Source organism: Lissotriton helveticus, chromosome 9 (assembly GCF_964261635.1).
Source record: "Lissotriton helveticus chromosome 9, aLisHel1.1, whole genome shotgun sequence".
Lineage (NCBI taxonomy): Eukaryota > Metazoa > Chordata > Amphibia > Caudata > Salamandridae > Lissotriton > Lissotriton helveticus.
In genome coordinates, this window is record NC_136070.1 from 135393532 (window position 1) to 135416370 (window position 22839).

Here is a 22839-nt window from a genome sequence, read left to right on the forward strand (position 1 = left end):
AATTTTACATTTTAAGTCATTCTGTAAAGATGAAAGAATTTGAAATTGGAAGCTAAAACTTAATTTAGCATCCTCAAATTGATTTGTGGAAGCAGTGTAAGTGCATCAAACAGAACATGATATGGACAATGGCAGCAACTGAATTTTGAAAAGCTCCAACATATTTTATATTTCTTTGTGAGTTAAATAAAATATTTCAGCATTTGTGTATTTGTTTGATGAAAGCTTGTGTCTGTGTTTTTGGGTATTGTTTTGTGGTTCAAATCATCGAAATTGATTTGGCTGGGGTCCTCTGCTTCCATAAATGACTTAGTGGGGGTACCTGGATTTTAAAAATGATTCAGTGAGGGTCCCTGGATTCCAGTAATGATTAAGTGGGGGTCCGCAGAAGTTAAAAGGTCAACAACCAGAGCTCTGACTCAATCCCAAACAGTAACTCATTGATATTTGACATGAACAATATCCCCATTTCTTTTGTAATCATGCCTTATTTTTTCAGGAGCATAATTAGGGCTCCATTAACAAAGACTTTGAGGCACCAGCTTTGGAAAGAAAAACAATGAGGAGGGATATTTAAAACAAAATATAAGAGCGCACTGTTATGCAAAAATTTGCAACGCCACGCTCCGACATTTTTAGAAATGCAGGGATGCACCATATTTACAAAAATAAGGTGCATCCCTGTGTTTCCCCTAGCGCTGGTGCTAATAAAGATACCTAGTGCCAGCGCAGGCACCTTTGAGTCATGTTGCCAGGATGCCTGCTTGGCAGGGGTGATTGTTTATGTGCAGGAAGGGGCACCTACCGGGCACATTCACAATCTTAAAGGCGATTTGCTCTTACAATGTGTGCTACAGAAGAAAACACGCATGGAAAGAGCACAAAATGAGGAGAAATCAATAATTTCTTCTCGTATTGCAAGTCTAAGACCAGGTATCCCCTGGTCTTAGCTTTTGGCGCTACCCCATCCATGTAGATAGGGGGCAGCGTCAAAAAGCAATGGGTGTTGCGGCTGAAGGCCCATTGCAACACCCATTGCACGCCCCTTTCACGCTCAGTGAAGAGGCCTTATATACAAGTGGCGTAACTCCTTCATGTTCAGGACGGCTCCGGGCCGTCATGAGTCACAGTAGGCGTGTGCTCATGACGGCCGGGAGGCGTCCGAACATTGCCGCTCCGCCCACACACGATTAATTTCCTGCCTGTGTGGGAGAATTAATCAGTGGGCGGAGTTCGGACGGCTCCCGGCTGTCATGAGCACACGCCTACTGTGACTCATGATGGCCGGGAGCCGTCCTGAGTACCCGAGCGCCACGCCCAGCCACGCCCCCCCTCGCACCCCGAAAGAATTTGCCCCACGGCGAAGGGGTTAATGCCACTTTGTAAATGAGGAGAATGCAAACCCTAGTAGAAAGTCGCTAAAAGTGATGTTCTGGTGGCGATATCCCCCTTGCAAATATGGCCCGGACTGTCTTGAGCCCAGCTTACTTAGGACCTGGATCCCAACTCACAACCATCTGAAGGGCAAGCCCTAGAGGGCTCAGGGTAAAGTAGATGTCCAGAGCACATAGACACACCTGGATCTCTGGACTACTGGGGTTGCATACTATAAAGAATCCACCTGGACGTAACAGATGTAAAATGAGCAAAAATGATCCCTAGGCACAGAGGCTGCTGAACGTAGGTCAGCACAGTCTTCTCTAAACAGGTTAGACTTGTCCAGCTCTAGTACGGCTTTACCCAGTTCAACAAATTGTGTGACCCTGGGCAAAGATCTCCTTACCGGCCTTCCAATCCGTTTTCTTATCTGCTAAGTGTAAAAACATTTATAAACAACTTAATGTAAAATATTAAACCTTGTCTGATGTAAGAATTGCCAAAGCTAGTAGGCCTCTAGCTTGTACAGTAAAGAGTGCTTCTGGATGGGTGAAGGGGTGAGTGAGAGTGTGAGTCAACAATGCATCAGGAATCATTTTATGCCACAACGGTTCTCACGCTCAAAAATCTTTGTCACTGGATGGAGTAGAAATAAGTACAGGTCCAAACACGCTAGAATAGAAACAGAGCCCAGTTCGACTTAACATAGTTTATTTTTTTTAAACACACTCAGGGGTGAGGCACACAAGCAGCCATGAATTGTTTTTAACATGAATAATCTGCATAGATCTCTCAGTGACGCTGGAAGGTTGCGATACGGCATTCCTGAGACACACATGACTTTCGCTCATATTCCCTGAGTCACTTTCTGTTCAGTCCCACGTTGGATTCGTCGTACGTGGCTGGAATTTCAGCCTGACAGCACTGGTGGCTGAACAGACCTGTTCGGCCCTGTTCCGAGGCTGTGTTCCCTGCAGCCCTGACACGTGTGGGCCTCAGAGAGCGCTGACAGGGGGCGTGAGCTCCGAGCAGGACACACCTGTGGAGCCCGGGCGGGCCTGGCTGTAGCGCCTGCATTGCTCTCACGGGATACCGGCAGCAGCAGGCTGCGGAGGCTGGGTGCTTGGACGGTGCTATGTTCCGCGGTGCGGTGGCCCGGGCCTGGGGCCCAGGGCTGCCCACGCTGGCCACGGCCGTGCTCCTGCAGCATAAGAAGGAGAGGAAGGCGGGGCATAGGCAGCAGCGGCTGCCCACCTGGAAGGTAAGGCGGGGGAGGAGGGCGGCGTATGCACGAAGTACATACCGGCAGCACGACCTAAGTCTGACCCCAGCCTGGGATGAAAGGGAGAGCCGAGAACACGTGCTGCATAACTTTTATAACCCTTGTACCGCAGCATTAAGACTGGTGCACACTTACTTCTGACCGTCTCAGACACACACACTGGCCACTAATAGATTACTACACACTCAGCTGGTTGACAGGCAGTATTTACCGAGCCGACCGATATTTATTAAAGTAAATGCCGATAAAAATACTATCACAATCCGTCTTTTATCCAACCTTGAAAAATAATCGTACCGTAGCAAACAAAGGAAGTGATCAATTCAAGGGTAGTTTTTAGATCTCTAAATTGTCCCCAAACGGTTGTCACAGCAAACCCACATAGAAGTCCCACATTATGAAATAAACACAGAGTTTTTATTTTTAGAAAGTATATCCAAGTGACAGCTCCTGGCACTTAGCGAGTCTCATCTCAAACCATAGAGAAAGAGAGGTGTTTTTAAGTGAGATTGGTAGTACAAACAATGCATACATACATAGTGTACTGCAGCGCCAGTAATAGACGTGCGTGCGTCCTATTTTAAAATATAACATATTTTGATAGCCCTCTTATTCCTGCATGTTTGCTGTATCGTAGATGGCGAGGAGTTACCTTGACAAAATTCAATGATACTGAAATAAACGACTTTAGAAGGATGAATAGTGAAATCAGCGCTACTTAGATATGGACATCTGACCTGTAGAAGGTACACATAGGTCTTTGGCCTGGAGTAAAAGCCAATCGCTACTTCTCTTAAGTCGAGTTGTAATGTCTCTAGTCATCTGAAATAATTCAAACTGCTGGACTGTAATACGTTATTACACTTGAGTTATGATGATGCCATAATGTCTGCTGCCAACAACCAATGTGAAAGGCAGGTGACAGAGCAACACTGCAGCTACAGTTTAAATAAAGAAAAGAGAAATGTTATTCTAAATCTAACAACGATCAACAGAATGGAGTGATTTATGGCAATATAAATATTTTCCCCATGCTGTAGCTCAATATAGGAAAGCTAGAATTTCTGTCTGTCTCTACACATTCTGAGCACATTTTGTACTCTGACTTACTTTGAACTCATTCTAATAGCGTTTTGCAGCAAATTATTAACTTCATTTTTGTGTGCTTAATTTTGCACTACAGATTTTATTTGTCTGCTAACATACTACATCTTTCATATGAAAGTGCAAGACGTCAAGGGTTTTTGCGGACAGAGTTTATTTGTTTGCTAACATACATCTTTCATATGAAAGTACAATTCGTCATGGGTTTAATCGGTTTGTGCGTAAGGGTTGGTGTTACCATGTATGATACGGAATAAAATAACCTCTGCCATACGTTTAAAGGATATTGCAAGTCACCGCGGCGTCTCATGACCTTAGAAAGGAAAATGGCCTGGGCGGTGCGCCTCTGTATGGTCACGGACCGTGTTCCCTCTGGGCTGCGTGCGCAATTTGAGTTTAGCCAGTCCACGGGCTTCACTGGACGCGCGCCTCTCCACTGTTTTCCAATTACCCCATTATGCCACATTGCATAATTATGCACTTTTCTCATATGCACAGCTCCATATTCTGTGGCTTTTATATGAGCTCATTTTGTTAAGGCATTGGTGATAAAAGAGAAGCACAGGCAAGCCTGATTAATCTAGTGGATGCATGGAAACTGTGATGGGAGGATATGGGGTGATAGCCCTCTTCTGATGTCCAAATACTCGGGCACTTTGTGTTGGTTAAACTCACATTTTCAAAGTCCTATCAACCAAGCGCTCGCTATTCTATTTCACAAATAAATTAGCTTTCTTTTAATAACATTCAAGAAAAATAACATTTTCCTTTTTTCCCCTCCATTTTCTTAGGTTCCAATTCTTTTATTCTTAGCCACAAGCCAACACCTGTTTCGTCGTTGAATAGGATATTCCCTCGACCACGTTGGCTTCTGGCTTACAATAAAAGAATTGGAACCTAAGAAAACGGAGAACTGAAAGATAATATGATTTTTTTTTCTTGAGTGTTGTTAAAAGAAAGCTAACATACTTGTGAAATAGAATAGCGAGATCTTGGGATATAGGACTTTCTTATGGCTTGTGGATGCCATTCGCACATAATACTGCAGATGTCCCTATAATGGGCTGCTCGCGCTCCCTTGGCAGCTGTAAATGTAAAAAAAATATTTAAATCCGTATTTGTAAAGCGCAAACTACTCACCCTTACGGGTCTCAAGGCACTGGGGGCCGTTGTGGAAATTAAGGCCTAGATGTATCAAGCCTTTTGCGATTCGTTAAGGCCGAAATTCGCAGAATTTCGGCCTTAACGAATCGCAAACTGACATTTTGCATCTTTTGGAATGTATGTGAAATTAGCAAAATAAGGAATCGCAAAAAATTGTGATTCCTTATTTTGCTTAAGCATTTAAGGAATCGCAATTTTGCGATTCCTTAATGCCATGTATGATGCTTTTTTAAATTGCGAACCCAGGTTGAGGAATCGCAAATTAACACCAATTTGAGGTTCGTGTTAATTTGCGAAATCCTTTCAAAAACCAAAATGTGGCAATTTTGAGGGTGGCATGTGACACACATACATGCCCATAGGGCATGTATGTGCGCCATATGCACACACATGTAAGTTTCAGGGGTGCAGCAGGGTGTCCATGAGACACCCCTGCACCCTTGAAATAATTCTCAAATTGCGATTAGCAAATTGCGAATTCGCAATTTGAGAATTACTTCACAATCATTCCTATGGGCCTCCTGGTCCATAGGAATGCATGGGAAATTATTCCTTATTTGCGAATTCGCAAAATGCGAATTCGCAAATAAAGACTAATAAGAAATCACTAAAAAAAGCGATTTTTTACATTCATTCCATTTTGCGAATTCTAAATAGCGATTCGCAAAAAATCCCTATTTAAGATTCGCAAAATGGAATCTTGATACATCTAGGCCCTAAGAGAGCTGTTGCCCAGAGTCGCAAGGTGCTGAGCTGCAGCCAGGGATCAAACCTGAACCCTGTGCTCCGAAGTCAGCTGCCCTGGCCGCTGCACCACACCTCTCCACAGTGACAGTGGTCGGTGCATTGGGAGTAGGAAGGAAGGAAATGGCAAGCTGCACCACCCACAGTCCCATGAATGAGTACCTTTACGTGACCCCCCTTGCCCCTTCTGCCCTTCTCATGGGCAGTATTTTGCCAGATGAACTGGGCATCAACCTCTCCGTCTCAGACTTTTAACTGATGTAATTCTCTCTTGGGGTGACACTGATAACTACTTCACTTTCCCGACAGACAGTCTAATAAGCCCCCACAAAGTTAGGAGTATTTCTAATTAAGGGTTTTAGATGGTGCCAGCCTGACCCAGAGATGGGGTGAGACCAATATTAAATGGTGCCCGCCTCCAGGGCAGAAAATGCTACACATCAGTTTGCACGTGTAGGACTGGTTTGAGTATTCTATTTTAGTTCATAAACTTTTACTATGACTTGCATAAAAAATTACAGTACAGTGATATAAAAATGTGTTCTCAAAAATGGACGTGTTACCAAAGCTATCAATGGATTTTACATGACACTTCTCACATGCAGGGGAAGAATTTACCTCATAATTCACTGCTTCGGAAATTCCTCCATGTACAGCATTACAAGGCATGTTAGCAAATAGGCAAAATATATTAATATGATTGGTGATAAGTACATGGATACGCAATGAGCCAGAGGGAGACAGTGCAACACATTTAACACAATAGGTAGAACGTACCTGACCAGAACTGCTCATGAACCAAATAGTTGAGGCAACACTCCTAAAAAAAAAAACTAAAAAAAACCAATTAAAAAACCGATTTTCTCTTTGATAAAAGGACTCTCACGCTCACTCACAATTTAAGGCATGTTTCATCATGTAGATGCTCTAGAGTCTTCTGGCCTGAGTGAGTGTATGCAGTATGCAGGACCCATCAATAATACTTGGTACCCGTAGGCAGCATCCACTAACATCACCCATCCTCTCACCGGTCTCACCATCCTGTATCCAGCATTCTTCACCCACAGACAAAACTCAGTAGTAGTTATTATCCTGTAGCACTCACCACTGACTGCCAGGGGCCGGCCTACAATAGCTCCTCCCATGGCTACCAGAAGGAATGCTTTTGCAGGGCTTATCTCCGTTAGGGCTGCCAGCCTGGGGGGATGTGCAGGGCTTGTGCCTCATCCTTAATACCCACAGACCACATTCTGTCTACTACCCACAAAATAAAATTACAAAATTCCCCTCAGGATAAAAACATCCTATCACATAAAGAGACCCATGTGCAATGCGGATTTTGGTTTACTATTCAGTCAGACGGAACATTAATGCAAAATCTGCAGTGCACAAGGGGTCGGATGGAACATTAAAGCAAAATTAGAAGTGGACAGGGGGTCTCTATATGTGATATTATATTTTCATGGACCCCTGTTGATACAATGAGCATATATGCTGGCTTATGAAGACTAATGAACATGTCTTAATTGTCTCGATAATGCTATTGTGATTATTAATGTTTTATTGTTATATTGCTTATTATTTATTGGGATGTGTATGTGTTTTTTTTACAAGATTATATGTGATATAGGATATGAATGCGAAAATACTTTTTTATAAGAGGATTAAAGCAATATGTATTTTTCCAAACATCTGTGGTATTTGTATGTGGTACATTCTTTTAAATTGGGGATGTATGTATAGCGAAGTCTGAGTAGTTAATGTAATTTATGTGAGTTTATCCTGAGGCGATTTTTTTTTTTTATTGTGTAGTGGAACCCTGTCCGCTTGGTGTGTGAGGTCTCTCTCCTTTTTGTTTCACATGCTACCCATCATACACTGTCTGTACTCCCATCCGCTACTTCATCCAACCACTGATCCTTCCTCCAACCTGTACACATTACCTGCTGCCTACTGACATCATCCACGCCAACCTTCATCTTTTATCTATTGCCAATCATGCAGTAACCGCATCTGCTATTCACTACCATCACCCAGCTACTGACTACAATAACCATCCCTTCTGCAGTACACATGGCCCACTGACAGAAACTTGCATCCTTCATCTGCTGCCCATCCTATTCTGTAAGCACTGACAGTATCCTCTAGAAAAGGTTTGGAAAAGCCAATAGGTCTGGACTTGGCTAGCTGATGCAAAGGTTACATTTATTTAAAACATTTTTGGCAAGCATATGCCACAATAATAAAGAAAGCAAACCTAAATCATGCAGCCATATGCTTATAAAAATGTTGAATAAAAAAACAATAACCATCACTGTTACTTTTATTAGAACAATACGGATGTTGAGATGACCACTGACAGGAGGAGGGGTTTTTCCTGGTCCTTCAATTGAAGTGCTGTATGTTCAGTATATTTCTTACCTGTTGATAACTTTTACTGTCGCTGGGCTTTGCTTGGTTACTGAGTGCATGCACACATTATTTTTGTGCTCCTTGGCTGCATTTTCATATTGATTACCTTAGTGCATAATTGCGGTTCCGATGGGTGGTCATTTTGGCAGTAATTGCCCACCGGTGGTAATTTTTAGGTCTAGTATTTGGTGGGCACTTTGTTTTTAATAAAAATAAAAGTATATCTACTGTAACCACTTACAGGGGCTTTGTCTGCCCTCTTCATCCAATGGTCTGCTGCACTGTCATTCTCATTTTGCTTCCACCCACCACAGTATGATGTAAAGTCAGCCCAGGTCAGTCATTGGCTTACCGGACAGTGAGTGACAGCATGCTGCTCTTGCACATTGTGCACATCCTCACAATACGTAGTCCCCATCAGTGACTACTGGTGCGACGGGTGCTTTCACATAAAAAAAATCCATATGTATTTCGGCTTTTAGACCATGCTTGTTTTTTTTTACTTGTACAAATTACCTTAAATTAGAGTGGCTTTGGGTCTCGGAATGAAGTTGGGGGGTGATATTTTCAAATCATGGAACGTTGCTTGTATAGTTCTGCAATGCAGTGGCAGCAAGCTAGAATTACTTTGTGTGACTAATACGTTTAGTCCAAGGCATCACGCAGGCGAGGTCCCTATTGGATTCTATGGTACTGTGAGCTTAGGTAATAAATACAATATTCAGATATATTTTAAATGTTGTTCAGTTGTTTTCGTAAAACTATTTTCAACATTTCCTGCCATATTTATTGGTCAATACATGATCTGTTGCTTTTGTTTATCGGTCTCAATGACTTTAACAAGGTAACCCGCTTGGGAAATATTTTTTTTTCTGGAAAACATTATCTTTTAATCATAACACATCAAGTTATCCTAGCAATTCACTTACAGTGTTTTAGAATGATTGCTATTAGACTTAAGTAAAATATTCTCAAATATAAACACACACATACGATATAACATAATTTACGTCGTATTGTATTTATCCCAGGATAATATGCTGCATGGCTAAACACTTATAAGGTCCAAAAGGCGAGATCTTTTGGCTGTGCGAATAAGTGTTGTTAGAATGAGCTCAAACTTAATAGGGAGCTCTTGATATCATACAGCAGGATCTAATGTGCAGTCAGAGAGTGTGTAATTAAAATTATTTAGGGATCCACCCTTTAGAAAGAATACTTTTATTTAGGGTGTCTGAAAAGATTCAAATCAGCAATCATATGTAGTCATATATAATTATCCACACATCTCTTTTATCACATGTTTCAGACAGATAATCAAGCCTCTCGGAAGTCAGTGGCCTTCTTCAGGACCTAGAGATCCCTAACCTAGCCTTCCCTACCTATAATTAACTATTGTGCAAGTGTAGGGACAAAATAATATAAAAACATTCACATATACTTGCTTGTTCATTTGATGTACATCAAAGGCATTTCCTAATAATAAATATTCATGGGGAGAGAACAGTAAACATGGTTATTGTCACAAAATCAAAACGAAGTCCACGCAGAGGCGCACAAGGTATCCAAAAAAACATGCATGTACCGATTGTGAACCACAGCACGCTATGTGAACTCACTACATTCTAGTGATAATTGACAGAACAAAGTACTAAGTCACCCTAAAGTATGGACAAATGAGCCTCACGGTTGACAAATTAGACATATCCTTGTAGTCATTCACTAAAAAAGAAGCAGGTTAATATTTTTAAATGGTAGTCTCTGGTCGAATTGCATCACCAATATAAAGAGGGCAGTGACCACAATAACAATCAATAGTTTTAAGGGGACTTACTTCATGAAGGGTAAATATCTATCCACAACCTAATGGCCTCCATTCTCAGGCAAAGGAGAATGACGCTGCTCATTATAAACATTAGTGTGACGGAGAACGCGTCTGAGCACACCATATCACCTGTCGTATTGTCTTTACGCTGCATATGTGGACATTGCTCAACCATACAGAAAGATCTTTGTATATGGCCATGCCATCTCACTATGCCTAGAGGTGCCCTGTATAAAAATAGAATGATGTAGACTATAATTCTGGAAGATTAATGGAAAACTTCTTAGCGTGTTGGGTGAGTGCTAAACGTGAATCACCATGTTGAAGCGAAAGTAATACAACTAATGAAAAAAATATAGAATTTATTTCTAATTGTGGGTCATTGACTTAAGGCCACGTACCAGAGGAAATAAGATGTTTTGTTGAAGACATGAGACAAAAAAACAAAATCTTAAAGAAAAGGGAGGAGGGTAGCGAGTGGAGGTGGCTTCTTTAATAAAGGAAAAGACCAGTGGTGTAATCCGTTGACTATCCAAAAGGAGATGGAATCCCTTGGTAGGATAATGCTCATGCATGCACAAGTGGATGATAAGCAAAGGGAACATCACTTCATTATTGAAAGCCTTGACACTAATACCTTCTTCCACCGCAAGATCACAGACATCCACGACAGTTTCAACGGCAACAACCACCCCGACAACCACCGAGACCTCTGCCGCCATGACCACCATCTGCACCAACCGGCTGCTCTCCTGGACCAACATCACAGACGACCACACAATCAAGAACATGAACACCATCCACTCCGCATCTCCGTCAGACCCTTGCCCACACCACATCTTCAACAGAGCCAGCACAGCCATCACACCCCATCTCCAGAAAGTCATCACATCACATTCAAGACAGTAACCTTCCCGGAGAGCTGGAAGCACGCTGAGATCAACGCCCTACTCAAGAAACCCAAGGCGGACCTCAAGAACTCCCGGCCCATCTCCCTACTCCCGTTCCCGGCGAAGGTCATTGAGAAAACCGTCAACAAACAACTGACCTGCTACTTCGAACAGAACAGCATCCTGGACCTTCTTAGTCCGGGTTCCGCAGCAACCACAGCACCGAAACTGCCCTCATCACCGCCACCGATGACATCAGGACCCTGCTGGAGAAACAGCATCCCTCATCCTTCTGGACCTGTCAGCCGCCTTCGACATGGTCTGCCACTGCACACTACAGACACGCCTCCACGACGCCGGGATCCAAGAGAAAGCCCTGGACTGGACCACCTCCTTCATTTCCGGCAGAACACAGAGCGTCCGCCTTCCCCTCTTCTGCTCCGAAGCCACAGAGATCATCTGCAGCGTACCCCAGGGCTCATCCCTCAGCCCAACGCTGTTCAACATCTACATGGCACCTCTCGCCCACGTTGCCCGACTGCACGAACTCAACATCATCTCCTATGCCGATGACACCCAGCTGATCCTCTCCCTCACCAAAGACCCCCACACCGCCAAAACCAACCTCCATGAAGGAATGAAGTCCGTCGCCGAATGGATGAGGAACAGCCGACTGAAGCTGAACTCGGACAAGACGGAGGTCCTCATCCTCCGATCCACCCCCTCGGCCTGGGACGACTCCTGGTGGCCGACCGCACTGGGAGCAGCCCCAACACCCACCCACCGACCACGCATGCAACCTAGGGGTCATCCTCGACTCCACCCTCTCCATGACCAAGCAGGTCAACCCCCGTCTCTACCTCCTGCTTCAACACCCTCTGCATGCTCTGCAGAATCTACAAGTGGATCCCCACTGAAACAAGAAGAACGGTCACCCAGGCCCTCGTCAGCAGCGATTGGGATACGGAAACGCCCTCTACGCAGGAGCCTCGGCCAAACCCCTGAAATGGCTGCAACGCATCCAGAACTCCTCTGCACGCCTGGTCCTCAACAACCCCCGCCGCAGCCACATCACACCCCACCTGAGAGACCTGCACTGGCTCCCCCTCCACAAGAGGATAACCTTCAAGCTCCTCACGGACGCACACAAGGTACTCCACAACATCAGACCAGCATACCTCAACAGAAGACTCCGCTTCCACACCCCCACCCGCCAGCTCCGCTCTGCCAACCTTGCCCTCGCCACAATCCCCCGCATCCGAAGAGCTACCTCCGGTGGCAGATCCTTCTCCCACCTCGCCGCCAAGACCTGGAACACCCTGCCCTCCCACCTATGGCAGACCCAAGACCTGCTGACCTTCAGAAGACTCCTCAAGACCTGGCTCTCCGAGCAGTAGCAGCATTCACCACCACCAGCGCCTTGAGACCCTCACGGGTGAGTAGCGCACTTTACAAATGGACTGATTGATTGATTAATACTCAGAAAGGTCTAAATAGGAGCGTATAGAGGTGAAACCTCGTCAAATATCATTCACATCTCAGAAGGGAGAGAGTTTCTCCCAAATGATATGAGGGGTGGGCGTACTCTATTCCTGGTCGAATTGCGAATTGGATTGGGTCCACGGAATGTCATCATCAAGCGTTGACATCGGTAGCTAGTCAGTAGAACCACTGCTGATCTCTGTCCAAAATCTGTGCTCTGATTTGTGTTGCGGATCCTGTCATCTCCACTTTGTCAATTAACACCCAGCCTGGGTCCCTATGCCCAGTTTCAACGTAATGGTTGTTCATACTAGTATTGTTTTTTCACACTTAATGTGGCTCCTGTGTTCAGCTATATGATTGCAGACTTTGTAAATCATGGTCATGCCTGTATGTCTCAGTATGGACGGCCAAGCGTGTGACTGGCTTTGGAGTGACACAACATATGTTGTATGGATTCATCAGTCTGCAAATTGATATCTATTCCTGGTTGATAACTGAATGCCACACGGTTGAGCCTTGTTCAGCAAGCTGAATGAAAATGATGATGTACCAAATTCTAGCTCCTTATTTTTTGCCAGAATCAGGGTTTAATTTCAGCCCAGTGCTGCTCTAGTCAGACTGCACTGAACTCTGTGAGACCAGGTCCTTTCACTCCACTGCAGCAAAGCTTTCAATTGCTTTTCTTAGTATCTGGCTTCCCTTTCTCAGGCTCCAATCTGGTATAGCATAGAATTGCGTTGTCTTGTGTGCACACAGCGGTACAAAAGGGGGTGGTGATGGACGGAGCATCTGAACCAATCAAACACCCACACCCAGTCAACAGATCTGGGTTTGATCCATCACCGTTCTTTAGCCCACTCTGCCACCCCAGTTCAGACATGGCTAAATGCAAATCAGTCTGACCCTGTGCCTCATGGGAACAGTCCAGCCCGAACTGCCAAGCCATGCCTTCCCTGGACCGGAAACAAGCTTCCAAGGACCGGTTTCTGGCATTCCAGCCGTCTTCAGCCCGGCTTGCTTGAATCCAGTGGCAAAGTGAGCAAGGGACTCACGTCTGAGCATACCCTGCCACACTTATGGCGGCCAAAGCAGTACAAAAGGGGGTGGTGATGGACGGAGCATCTGAACCAATCAAACACCCACACCCAGTCAACAGATCTGGGTTTGATCCATCACCGTTCTTTAGCCCACTCTGCCACCCCAGTTCAGACATGGCTAAATGCAAATCAGTCTGACCCTGTGCCTCATGGGAACAGTCCAGCCCGAACTGCCAAGCCATGCCTTCCCTGGACCGGAAACAAGCTTCCAAGGACCGGTTTCTGGCATTCCAGCCGTCTTCAGCCCGGCTTGCTTGAATCCAGTGGCAAAGTGAGCAAGGGACTCAGTGGGTGGTAGCAGGAAGCCACAGGAGACAGGAGGGTGGGAGGAGGAAGTAAAGGGGAGCAGGTTGGTGGGAAGGGGGGCAGTGGAGAACAAGTGTTAGGAGATGTGGCTTAATGGTCAGAGCCGCTGACTTTGGAACTGCTGAAGGGAGATAGAATCTAGGCTCTGACGCAATATTATTGTGATACTGGGGCAGATCACTTAATCTCTTTCTGCCTAAAACAAAAAAAATATGACCTTAAGTAATACAATAAGGTACTCATGTAAAGCACTCCAATGCTTTCGGGTCAAGTCTGCGCTATAAAAAAACAAAGAGAGGTAGCAGCACTCGCGAGGGATGCAGCACTCGCGAGGGAAGCACACAAGTGAGAAAGCAATGAGGGGGAAGCCCTTAAGGGTGAGCGTTACACAGAGGGTGCCGAGGAGAAGCACACAAGAGAGAAAGAGCAACATGAAGACCATGTTGGGGGGGGGGGGGGAGTCAGAGAAGTACGTGAGGCAGACAGCTGGAATACTCATGCACTATTATGTAGTGCTTAACTGAAAAAAAAAATGTTCCTGAAAAGTAAGCAGTGGAAGGACACAGTGTTCGGAGAGACAAGCACAGAAGAGGAAGGCAAACCCACACAAGTCTTCAAATAAACAGCAAGGTAATGAGAGTGACAATAAAGCCAACCAATGGTAAGCAGCTGGCGGGCTCCAAGTCCACTGTAAGTTCACAAAAGGTCTTTAGCAACTGACAGCTAGTGGTATCTGGTGGACAAGATCTAAACATTTTAATAAAGTGACTTATAAAGATGCTTGTCATAGTCTAGGCTTGCAAGACGGAGGATTTAGTGTCTCAGCCTAAGCGAAAGCTCAGTACCTTTTGCAGAACATGAAGAATTGAAAAGCCTACCAGCCGGGACAATCCCTTCCCCTGTCCATTTCAAATATTTATGCTCATGAGAATTAACCTGGGCATTAATATTTTGACATCACACTGCCCCTTTGCATTGTCTTCTCAGTTTTCTCCCTGTTCTCTGTATTTTCCCTGCAAGCGCCATGCCTACTGGTCCAGTCCTGGCATCTTGTACTGCATACAAGTGGCCCTTGTGGTCCGGTCAACATATACAAATACCCTGCATGAAGTCCAATGAAAGCGAGCATTGGCAAAATCAATAGGTCTGGCATTGCCTGCCAGCCTTTGACTATGTCAGTGCTTGTTTTGTTATGGTGTTTGTAAAACTTAATTCTTGAGGAGTAGTATAGCTCTGGCTAATAAATAAAAATAAACTCAGGCTAAAAACAATACTTAATTTGACCTTACAAAGCACTCTTTCCCATAACTGTTAGAGGTACTGAAGGGAGGTACATTGTGTGGATGTGAAAGAGCAGAATGCTGTCATTCACAGTGAAGTTAGCCAATAGCTGAAGTGGGCTGACCCAATGCCCCATGCTGGTGTTGGTAAAAGACAAATGTGAATGATAGAATAACAGGCCAATGGATGAAGAGGGCTGACTTAAAACCCTTATAAAGATCTAATACATATTATTTTAGTAAGATTTACAAGGCCTTGGCTAAGGCCAGACCTAAAACAGATCAGCAGTAGAGAGGGATTTTATTTATTCTCGATAATCTCAATTCTGTATCAATCTCCTTAATCTATAAATGATAAGTATAAGAATGAAAGGTAATCACACTTTGAACACAGCACTTCTGCCCTCCTGAACCTACCGACACCTCTCCTTGTTAAATTGTAAGTTTACGTCTTACTGATTACAATTTAAGTTTTTTAACATGGTTTGTAAACTATATGCCTGGGGTACAACAGACTAAGGAAAAATAATAAATAATAAATAAAATTCAGCAGATCACAGTGTAAATCCACCTCTAACCCCCAGGACAATCTAGTATGAGCTCTCATAAGAGCCTGGTTCTGGAAGGACATCAACTGGCTGGGCTTGTGCCTGTGCTATTGAAATCATCCTAATCGCCATCGCTACCTGGTGGTACGTATTAAATTTTCCTGCTTCTCTTTTGAGGTAGAATTGGATACATGCCTTTGTCGATTCTCTTAACACGTGACTTAGAGTTTTTCTTGATGACTCTGCATCTTTCTCTGGGTGTTGTCCTTTTGCGCTGAAGATGAACTTTGAGCCTAGTTACAACACATGGGAGTGTCCAGGATAATCCCAGGTCTGTTGGCAAATTTCCAAGTCCTGCTGAAGTAGTGAGCAGCCTCAGTTTATATAAACAGGATATTGCAGATATGATGTGGGTGCCTTTCCAGCGGGAACGGTTCTCGGAACATTGTGTAGAATGTCCTTATCCATTCAATGGATTCCCCATTTGCCTCCAGAGAACTCCATTAAGCACACCTCCTGAGGATTGTGGTGGGGGATATCAAAGGCACAGTATTGAAGAGTCACAATATTGTGGCCAGAATATCAAAGGAGAAAATATCGAAGAGGTAACTGCACTTAGAGAGGTCTGGATTTACTATTCTTACAATGACACTGTTTAATATCACCAAGTTATGTATATATGTGGAGTTAGGTATAGAATATCAATACAAACTCACCTTTCAATATTTTGTCTCACGATATTGTGACCCTTCCATATTCTGCCACCAATATTCCCACCCAACGCCCCTACTGAGCCTTAACATGACACAATACCCCAATGTCCTCATAGTCATTTTTATTAGTTTTATTGGGCCATATTTAATTTTTTCAACCCATCTCGTGATTCTCCCTCCTCTTTGAGCGGTCGGGGACCTCCTCAGCCATTTAGTTTCCAACGTTGGGACATCAGCCAGCTTAATCATCTGAAGCCCTGGTCCTCAGTCCATCTGCCACAGGACCTCGCACTACAACATGTTGTGAGACTTGGCACGACTTCCAACATTTTTGTATCTCACTCGGACTGCATTGCATTTTTCCTTCTCAGGACCCCCATGCCTTACTGCATGGCGGTCCTAAGAAGGAAAAATACAATGTCCTCCATGTGTTAGTAGAAAACTCGCAGCACGTCAGGGACCTTGTTATTTTTCTCAGTAACCAACACTTGCGCTGGGGGACTTGTTTCTAAAAAACAAAATGGTCGACTGGGTTGCCATGAAATGGCAGCTTGGACAGAATTGCATTTTCACTAAAAGTGCTCCCTTCAGGGGAAGTACTTTCAGGTGAAAATTCCCACGCTGTACTGGAAGGTTTTCCAACTTTGCTGGTGGGTCACCTGAGGATGATGATCCCATATTCAGCTGGAAGCATCGAATTACATCTAAACAAACACTTACATTTAATAAGGGGCATCTTTCACAAAATTCTGGCACCTTGATTTGGAGTTTTTGAGTAAAATGGTCCTTACTTCCCAAATTTAACATCAGTTCTTACCAATAATGACTATTGGAGATTATCACGGCCTCTACATTTAATGAGAGCCTTCACCTCCAGACTGACAGTGCTCATGTTTTCGTTTAAAATATATTTCCTGTATGTATATTTTGATTTTCTTTCCTTCATGTGTACCCCAATCATATACATTAGCTGGGTATAGGCAGATTATAAACTGTAGGCTCATGCACCTGAGAGTAGCCTTGCTGTAACCAGCTCCATTTCCGTCTTCCATGCTCAAGCCCGTCCCGCCACGGGATCTCACCCGTGTTACTTGACTGTCTTTGCAGGGAGTGGCTCTCACAGATGCGACAACCATATTGGTTACCAGTCAATGAATGTATGCCCAGGGGTGTAACACAGGCCCCTTCATCCCCTGTGGGGCCCATGTACTTCAAGGGCCCCTCAACCCTTCAAGGGGGGGTCTCCATTTAGCCCAAGAACAATGAATATATGTGAGATTTGGGAGAGTAAAGGACCCTTCTTCACATTCTGCTAGGGGGGCCCCATAATTTTGCTTTACCCCACTGTGTACATCAATGACCTTGCTTTAGCTGGATGTTCCTAGCTGTGTCAGGGTTGGTACTCTGCAGCAGTACTTCAGGGTCCCATAATTAAAGGGCAACGCCAGCATGGAAAGCCTGGTAAAATGTAAATAAAATACAGTATTTGTAAAGCACACAGCTACCCGGAGGCATCCCGGCACTGGGGGCCGTCGGGAAAATTAAGCGAGCTGTTGCCCAGAGTCAAATGGTGCTGGGCTGACCTGCCACCGGTGCCGGGGATCGAACTGTGAGCCGCAGCATCCGGTGTCAGTCGTCCTGGCCGCAGCGCCACACCTCTGGTACAATGTTATTTAAGTAAGGACTGACCAAAGAAGATGGGCGAGATGGTATTTCTAGAAGGCGTGCAACACCTATAGGGCTAAAAGGGCTTCACCCCCCATCCCCTTCGTGTGACTCAGCCCGGGCGGCTGCAGCTCGAGCTTCTGTGGGCTTGGCTGGGCAGTGTCTAGAGTCTTATCTCCGGTACGCCCACGTTTTTCACAGGTCTTTTAAAGACCATTTACATACCTTTGTGAACTGGTTACCGAGGTTAGTTTTTTTTCTGCTTCCAGGACCCCTGGCCCCCACTCTGCCTATTCCCTACATTTGTATTTTACATTTACTGCCTAGTGTGAGAATTCATTTCATGAAAAAGAATATAAAGTGGGGTTGCCAAAAGAAAAGTGGCAGCCATGTGTAGTTTAAAGAGCCTGCAAAGTCCTTGTCTTGACACTAAATAGGGTTATAAATAAAAAAGTATGTATTCATTTGTAATGTGACTTTTCTGTCTTTGTTCCCTCTAATTATCAGTCATGGATCATTCAGGCAGCCCTAGAACACAATTAAAAGTGCTTTCCATTTATATTTGCTGTTCGAAGTATGCACAGATAAGTGCTGAAAATATGGCTTTAGCTGATCATAGATGGGCTAGTCCCAAAACACCAGTGATAATACATTCCTCCCTCACCATAAAATAAAACAGATAACATTTTTCGCTTATGCAACAATCGGAGAGAGAGAAACAGAAACAAAAAGGTGGATACAAAACACGCATCAACAAAGCTTAATACATTATGCCAGTGGTTCAGGGCTTCTTCTGCTCGGGCCAGATAGGCTATGTCATTCTGACACAAAGTCCTTGTATCGCTGTGACGGGGCAGCGCTGGATCTCAAAAAATACCATTCGGAGCAGCAGCGTTGGGTAAGAGGCTGCGACAATTAGTCAAAGTCCTGTGGGCAGCTGAGCTGACAGTTATTTCCTGGAAGTGGCAGCATGTCTGCCCCAGCACAGGTTAATGGGGAGTCAGCTACCAGCAATCCTTGGATTGGGTACTTCACAGAGTCATTTGGCTTGTCTTCTGGCCCGAAAATGGAAGGGTCCTGAATCCCTTGAGTACCCTCTGATGAATTCCAAAATCTTTTAAAATGTGAGACACTTTGGGTGACCATTTCAGCTCCCTGATGTGGAGCGATCATAGTCCCTTTGACACCCATAACTACCCATGGGTGAGGCTTGAATGGAAGTTGGGACTTGCTTCCTAGGTGGCCATCTTTCAGCAGCACTTGTTCTCCATGTTGTATGTCCTGATGCTTTGATCACCTCTGGCCAGTGGCATAGCTGTTGCAGGGTTTTGGGTATCTGGCTGTTCTGCCCAGAGTGGGTGGTGGGGAATGATGTCAGTTATGGCCCGTCCGAGGCAGAGCTGCCAAGGTGAGACTCCTGTGGTGGTATGGGGAGTTACTCTGTATTCTGGCAGGATTGTATAGATGGCATGTTCTTCTGTTGTTCTCTCCTCTCCGGTGATGCGGATAATTTTGGCTATTGTTCATACAAGTCCCTCTCCCTTCCCATTTTGCTTGGGGCCACCGTGGTATGATGCACCTGTGCTTGGTGTTTCGGGGCTGTAGATACTCAGCCCACTCTTGTCCATTGAATGGTGGACCATTGTCAGTTCTAACTTTGCCTATAAGGCTGTGCTTTGCCATGATCTTTTCAAATTTCGGTATGACTTCCGTAGCAGAGGTAGAGGTTACAGTCTCTATTTCTGGATACTTAGAGAAGTCATCAGTGACGATCAGCATATGGCTGCCATCAGGGTTTGTTGCCGCGGGGCCTTGGTATCCATCACTGGTAATGGCAGTGGCTAGAGGATTGGGACTTCCAGCTGCTTGGCATGCTATTCGTTTTTGCGCAGTCTTCTCTACAAGATGGTCTAAACCTAGGAACCAGACTTTGCTTCGGATTTGGCTTTTAGGTTTCACTACACCTTGAAGTGCCCCATGGGCCAGTTGGATTGCTTGGTGTCTGAAGTTTCCAGATAGGACCAGTCTGCTTCCTCGCATGAGGCACCCTTCTTCTGTGACAGTTAGCTACTGCTGTTTGTGGTGAAGAGATTTGAGGGCTAACCATGCTTCTTCAGTTTGGTGAGCAAAGTGGTCAAGTAGAAGACTCTAGTCGCTGGTCAGGACTTAGGTGATAGCCAACTAAGGCAGTCATCTTGACGAGCGTCTTCTATGACATCTGCAACGGACATTGGGCGCAGTCTAGCTCACTTTACCCCCAACCTCACATAAGCCTCTGTGTCGTGGCAGCTTCTTCTTCCACCAGAGTAGCAGACAAGGCATGCCATGAGAGAAAATCTGATGGGTTTTAGGACACTGGGCTGTATTCAACAGTGAATTGGAACTCTTGAAGTTGCAGATTACAGTTTTCTATCCGGTGTGGTGATTTGGAGCCAGACCCTTTGAAAAGCAGGATGAGGGTTTTATGGTCTGTGTGGACTTTGAACAGATGCCCATATAGATAGTTGTGGAAGTGACAGCAACCCAGTGTACCGCGATTGCCTCCTTTTGATTTGTGAATATCTTTGTTCCATAGGTGTTAAGGCGCTGTTTGTGTAGTCCATGGGAGCCCACTATCCACAACTTTGACGTTGTGACAGAGGGGCACCCACTCCTGTGGGGCTGGCATCCACTGTCAGCTCGAAACTTTTTCGGGGATCAAAGTATGCAAATGTGTTCTCTCCAGATTGTTCCTTTTTCATGTTCTGGAAAGCTTGCTCTTGTACGCTGCCCCATCCCAAGGGAGTTGACATTTTGGTGAGTTTCCACAGAAGAGCGGTGAGCATAGCCAGGTTTTTGAAATATAGCCACAATATGTGATCAGTCCAGGGAATCTAGGAATGGGGGTTTCCTGGATGTCCTTCACTTTTTCCCGGTCAGGTGCGACTTCATTTGCTGATATTGTTAGGTGAATAAACTGATGCTCTGTTTGAGAAATTCACATTTGCCTCAGTGGAGTGTCAAACTGTGGGTTTGCAGCTGATCAATTACAGCTCGCAGAGGGATGAGATGAGTTTCTAAGGTTTGGGTTTGTACGAGTATGTCATCACTGATGTTTAGCACTCTCGACAGTCCTGCCAGGACCTCTCAGATGATGTTTTGGAAAACTTAAGCGGCACTGGAGATGCCGAAGTAACCTTTTGTACTGTCTCACTCCCGCATGAGTTGAGAAAGTGGATAGCTCGAGTGAGTTAGGGTAAAATGGTATTTGGTGGTGCCCTTACCTCCGATCCATTTTTGAAAAACACTTGGATCCTGCAAGCTCGCCCACAGGGCTATCCACCGTAGGCATTAGGTGACACTCCTTCGTAATGCCGAGGTTTGGCAGCCTCATGTCCACACAGATCCTTACAGTACCAAGCTTTTTTGTTTTCCGTGCTACTACAATGGGAGAGACTCACGGGTGGGCCCTGCCACCTTCTGTATGATATCTGCATCCTCTAGACGTTTCAGTTCTTGTTCCACTCTGGGTCGTAAGTGGAATGTGATCCATCTGTGGCAGAGTGCAATCAGTTCTATAGACTTGTCAATGTGGAGGGCACATTTGGTCCTTTCCTTTAGGCACCCAATCCTGTGGAAGAGGGAGGCAAATTCTCATATTAGTGTTTCGATCTCAGTGGCATGTATGCTAAAGGTAAACTTGACATGGCAGACGTTGTGTGCCATTTAGTAGCCTAGGAGGAACCCTCCTCCTGCCTTAGAGAATTAGACATTTGTTTGTATGGTGCTGTCTTGGTGGCATATCTCTGTGTGGAATACTCCTGCCGGCGGCAACAGAGTGCTATTTCCGAAGGCATAGACTTTTAATTGCATAGGGTGAAACTTGGGAGTGGGTGGGTGGATGTTGGCAAGGCTTGATGTATTTTGGCATTCATGAGGTTGATTGAGACACACTTATCGATAAGAGCTGTGATGGGTTGCTCTTGCAGCTGAAATTTTCACTTCGGGTGGGCATCACTTTTGACTTAACTGCTTGGATGACATGAATTGCCTCACTTAGATTGTCGTCTTCTATGTTGCATCCTTTGTGGGCCTCTGGCACTTTTTCCGCCACTTTCACCTTCTTCTTTAGAGGCTTGGTTTGCTTTGCGTTGAATCTGCAGACCTTGGCGAAGTGATTATCTTTCCCGCATGCCTGACTTTTTTTTCTTAACAAAGGGGAGTCCTGGGTGTGTGGATATTGTCCTCCACATAAGGGACTTGGGTGGATGGTTACTTTCTGTTTGTTGGAGTCTTCCCTGTTCTATCAAGGGGTTTGCTGACAAGGTTAACTGGTTTGGTCGTAACAGGTCTCTGTAAGGCAGTTTCTTTTTGGGCTGACCGCACATTAGAGAGCTCATTTGAATGTCCAAGGGTGAGGATTTCATGCATTGGCATTTTTGGGGCTTGCAGGATCTTTTCTCTCAGTTTGGTAGAGGAGCAGTCTGAATTAATTGAACCCTGATCTCATCCTTTTCATTAGGCAGGGTACAGGTCCTGACCAACTCCTTGAGGTGGGCAAAGAATGTGTCCATGGTTTCCTCCTGATGCTGGCGTTCTTAATGGAGTAAGAAATGCTCATAATCAGAGTTGGCGAATGGTTCAAAACTACCTGTCAGTACAATCTTGAGTGTCACATAGGTGTGTGGTCGTCCTGTTTCGTTGATGGTTTAGGATATTCGATATGTCCTTTCCCTCTAAATGCAGAAGTAGCAAGCGTTTCCTGCCATTTTCAAGAGATAGTACTTCAAAGTAAGTTTCCAGGTGCTCAATCCACATCTTCCATCTCAATGCTTATGTGATTGGGGGCCCAGTAAATGCGAAAGGTTCAATGGGCGGGATGGATGCCATGCTGCGTATGCCCCCCTGTAGGTAGCATGAGACAGCAGTGTAGCTAGGCCGGGGTGGAGCGACGAAGAGCAATGCATG

General features: G+C 45.0%; 1 protein-coding gene across 2 annotated transcripts in view; it reads left to right on the forward strand.

Annotated features, from left to right (window-relative positions):
- The first annotated feature begins 2209 nt into the window (after positions 1–2209).
- The window catches only part of PLA2G4F (phospholipase A2 group IVF), a 341301-nt gene continuing 320671 nt past the window's right edge, over positions 2210–22839 (forward strand). Inside the window, exon 1 of one of the 2 annotated variants that reach the window (XM_078659639.1) lies at positions 2210–2638. In XM_078659639.1, coding sequence (XP_078515765.1) covers positions 2513–2638 — 126 coding nt within the window. In that variant the 5' untranslated portion in view covers positions 2210–2512. Of the gene's footprint in view, positions 2639–15915; positions 16120–22839 lie in introns of those variants that run through there. The other variant, XM_078659638.1, reaches the window with a different exon arrangement.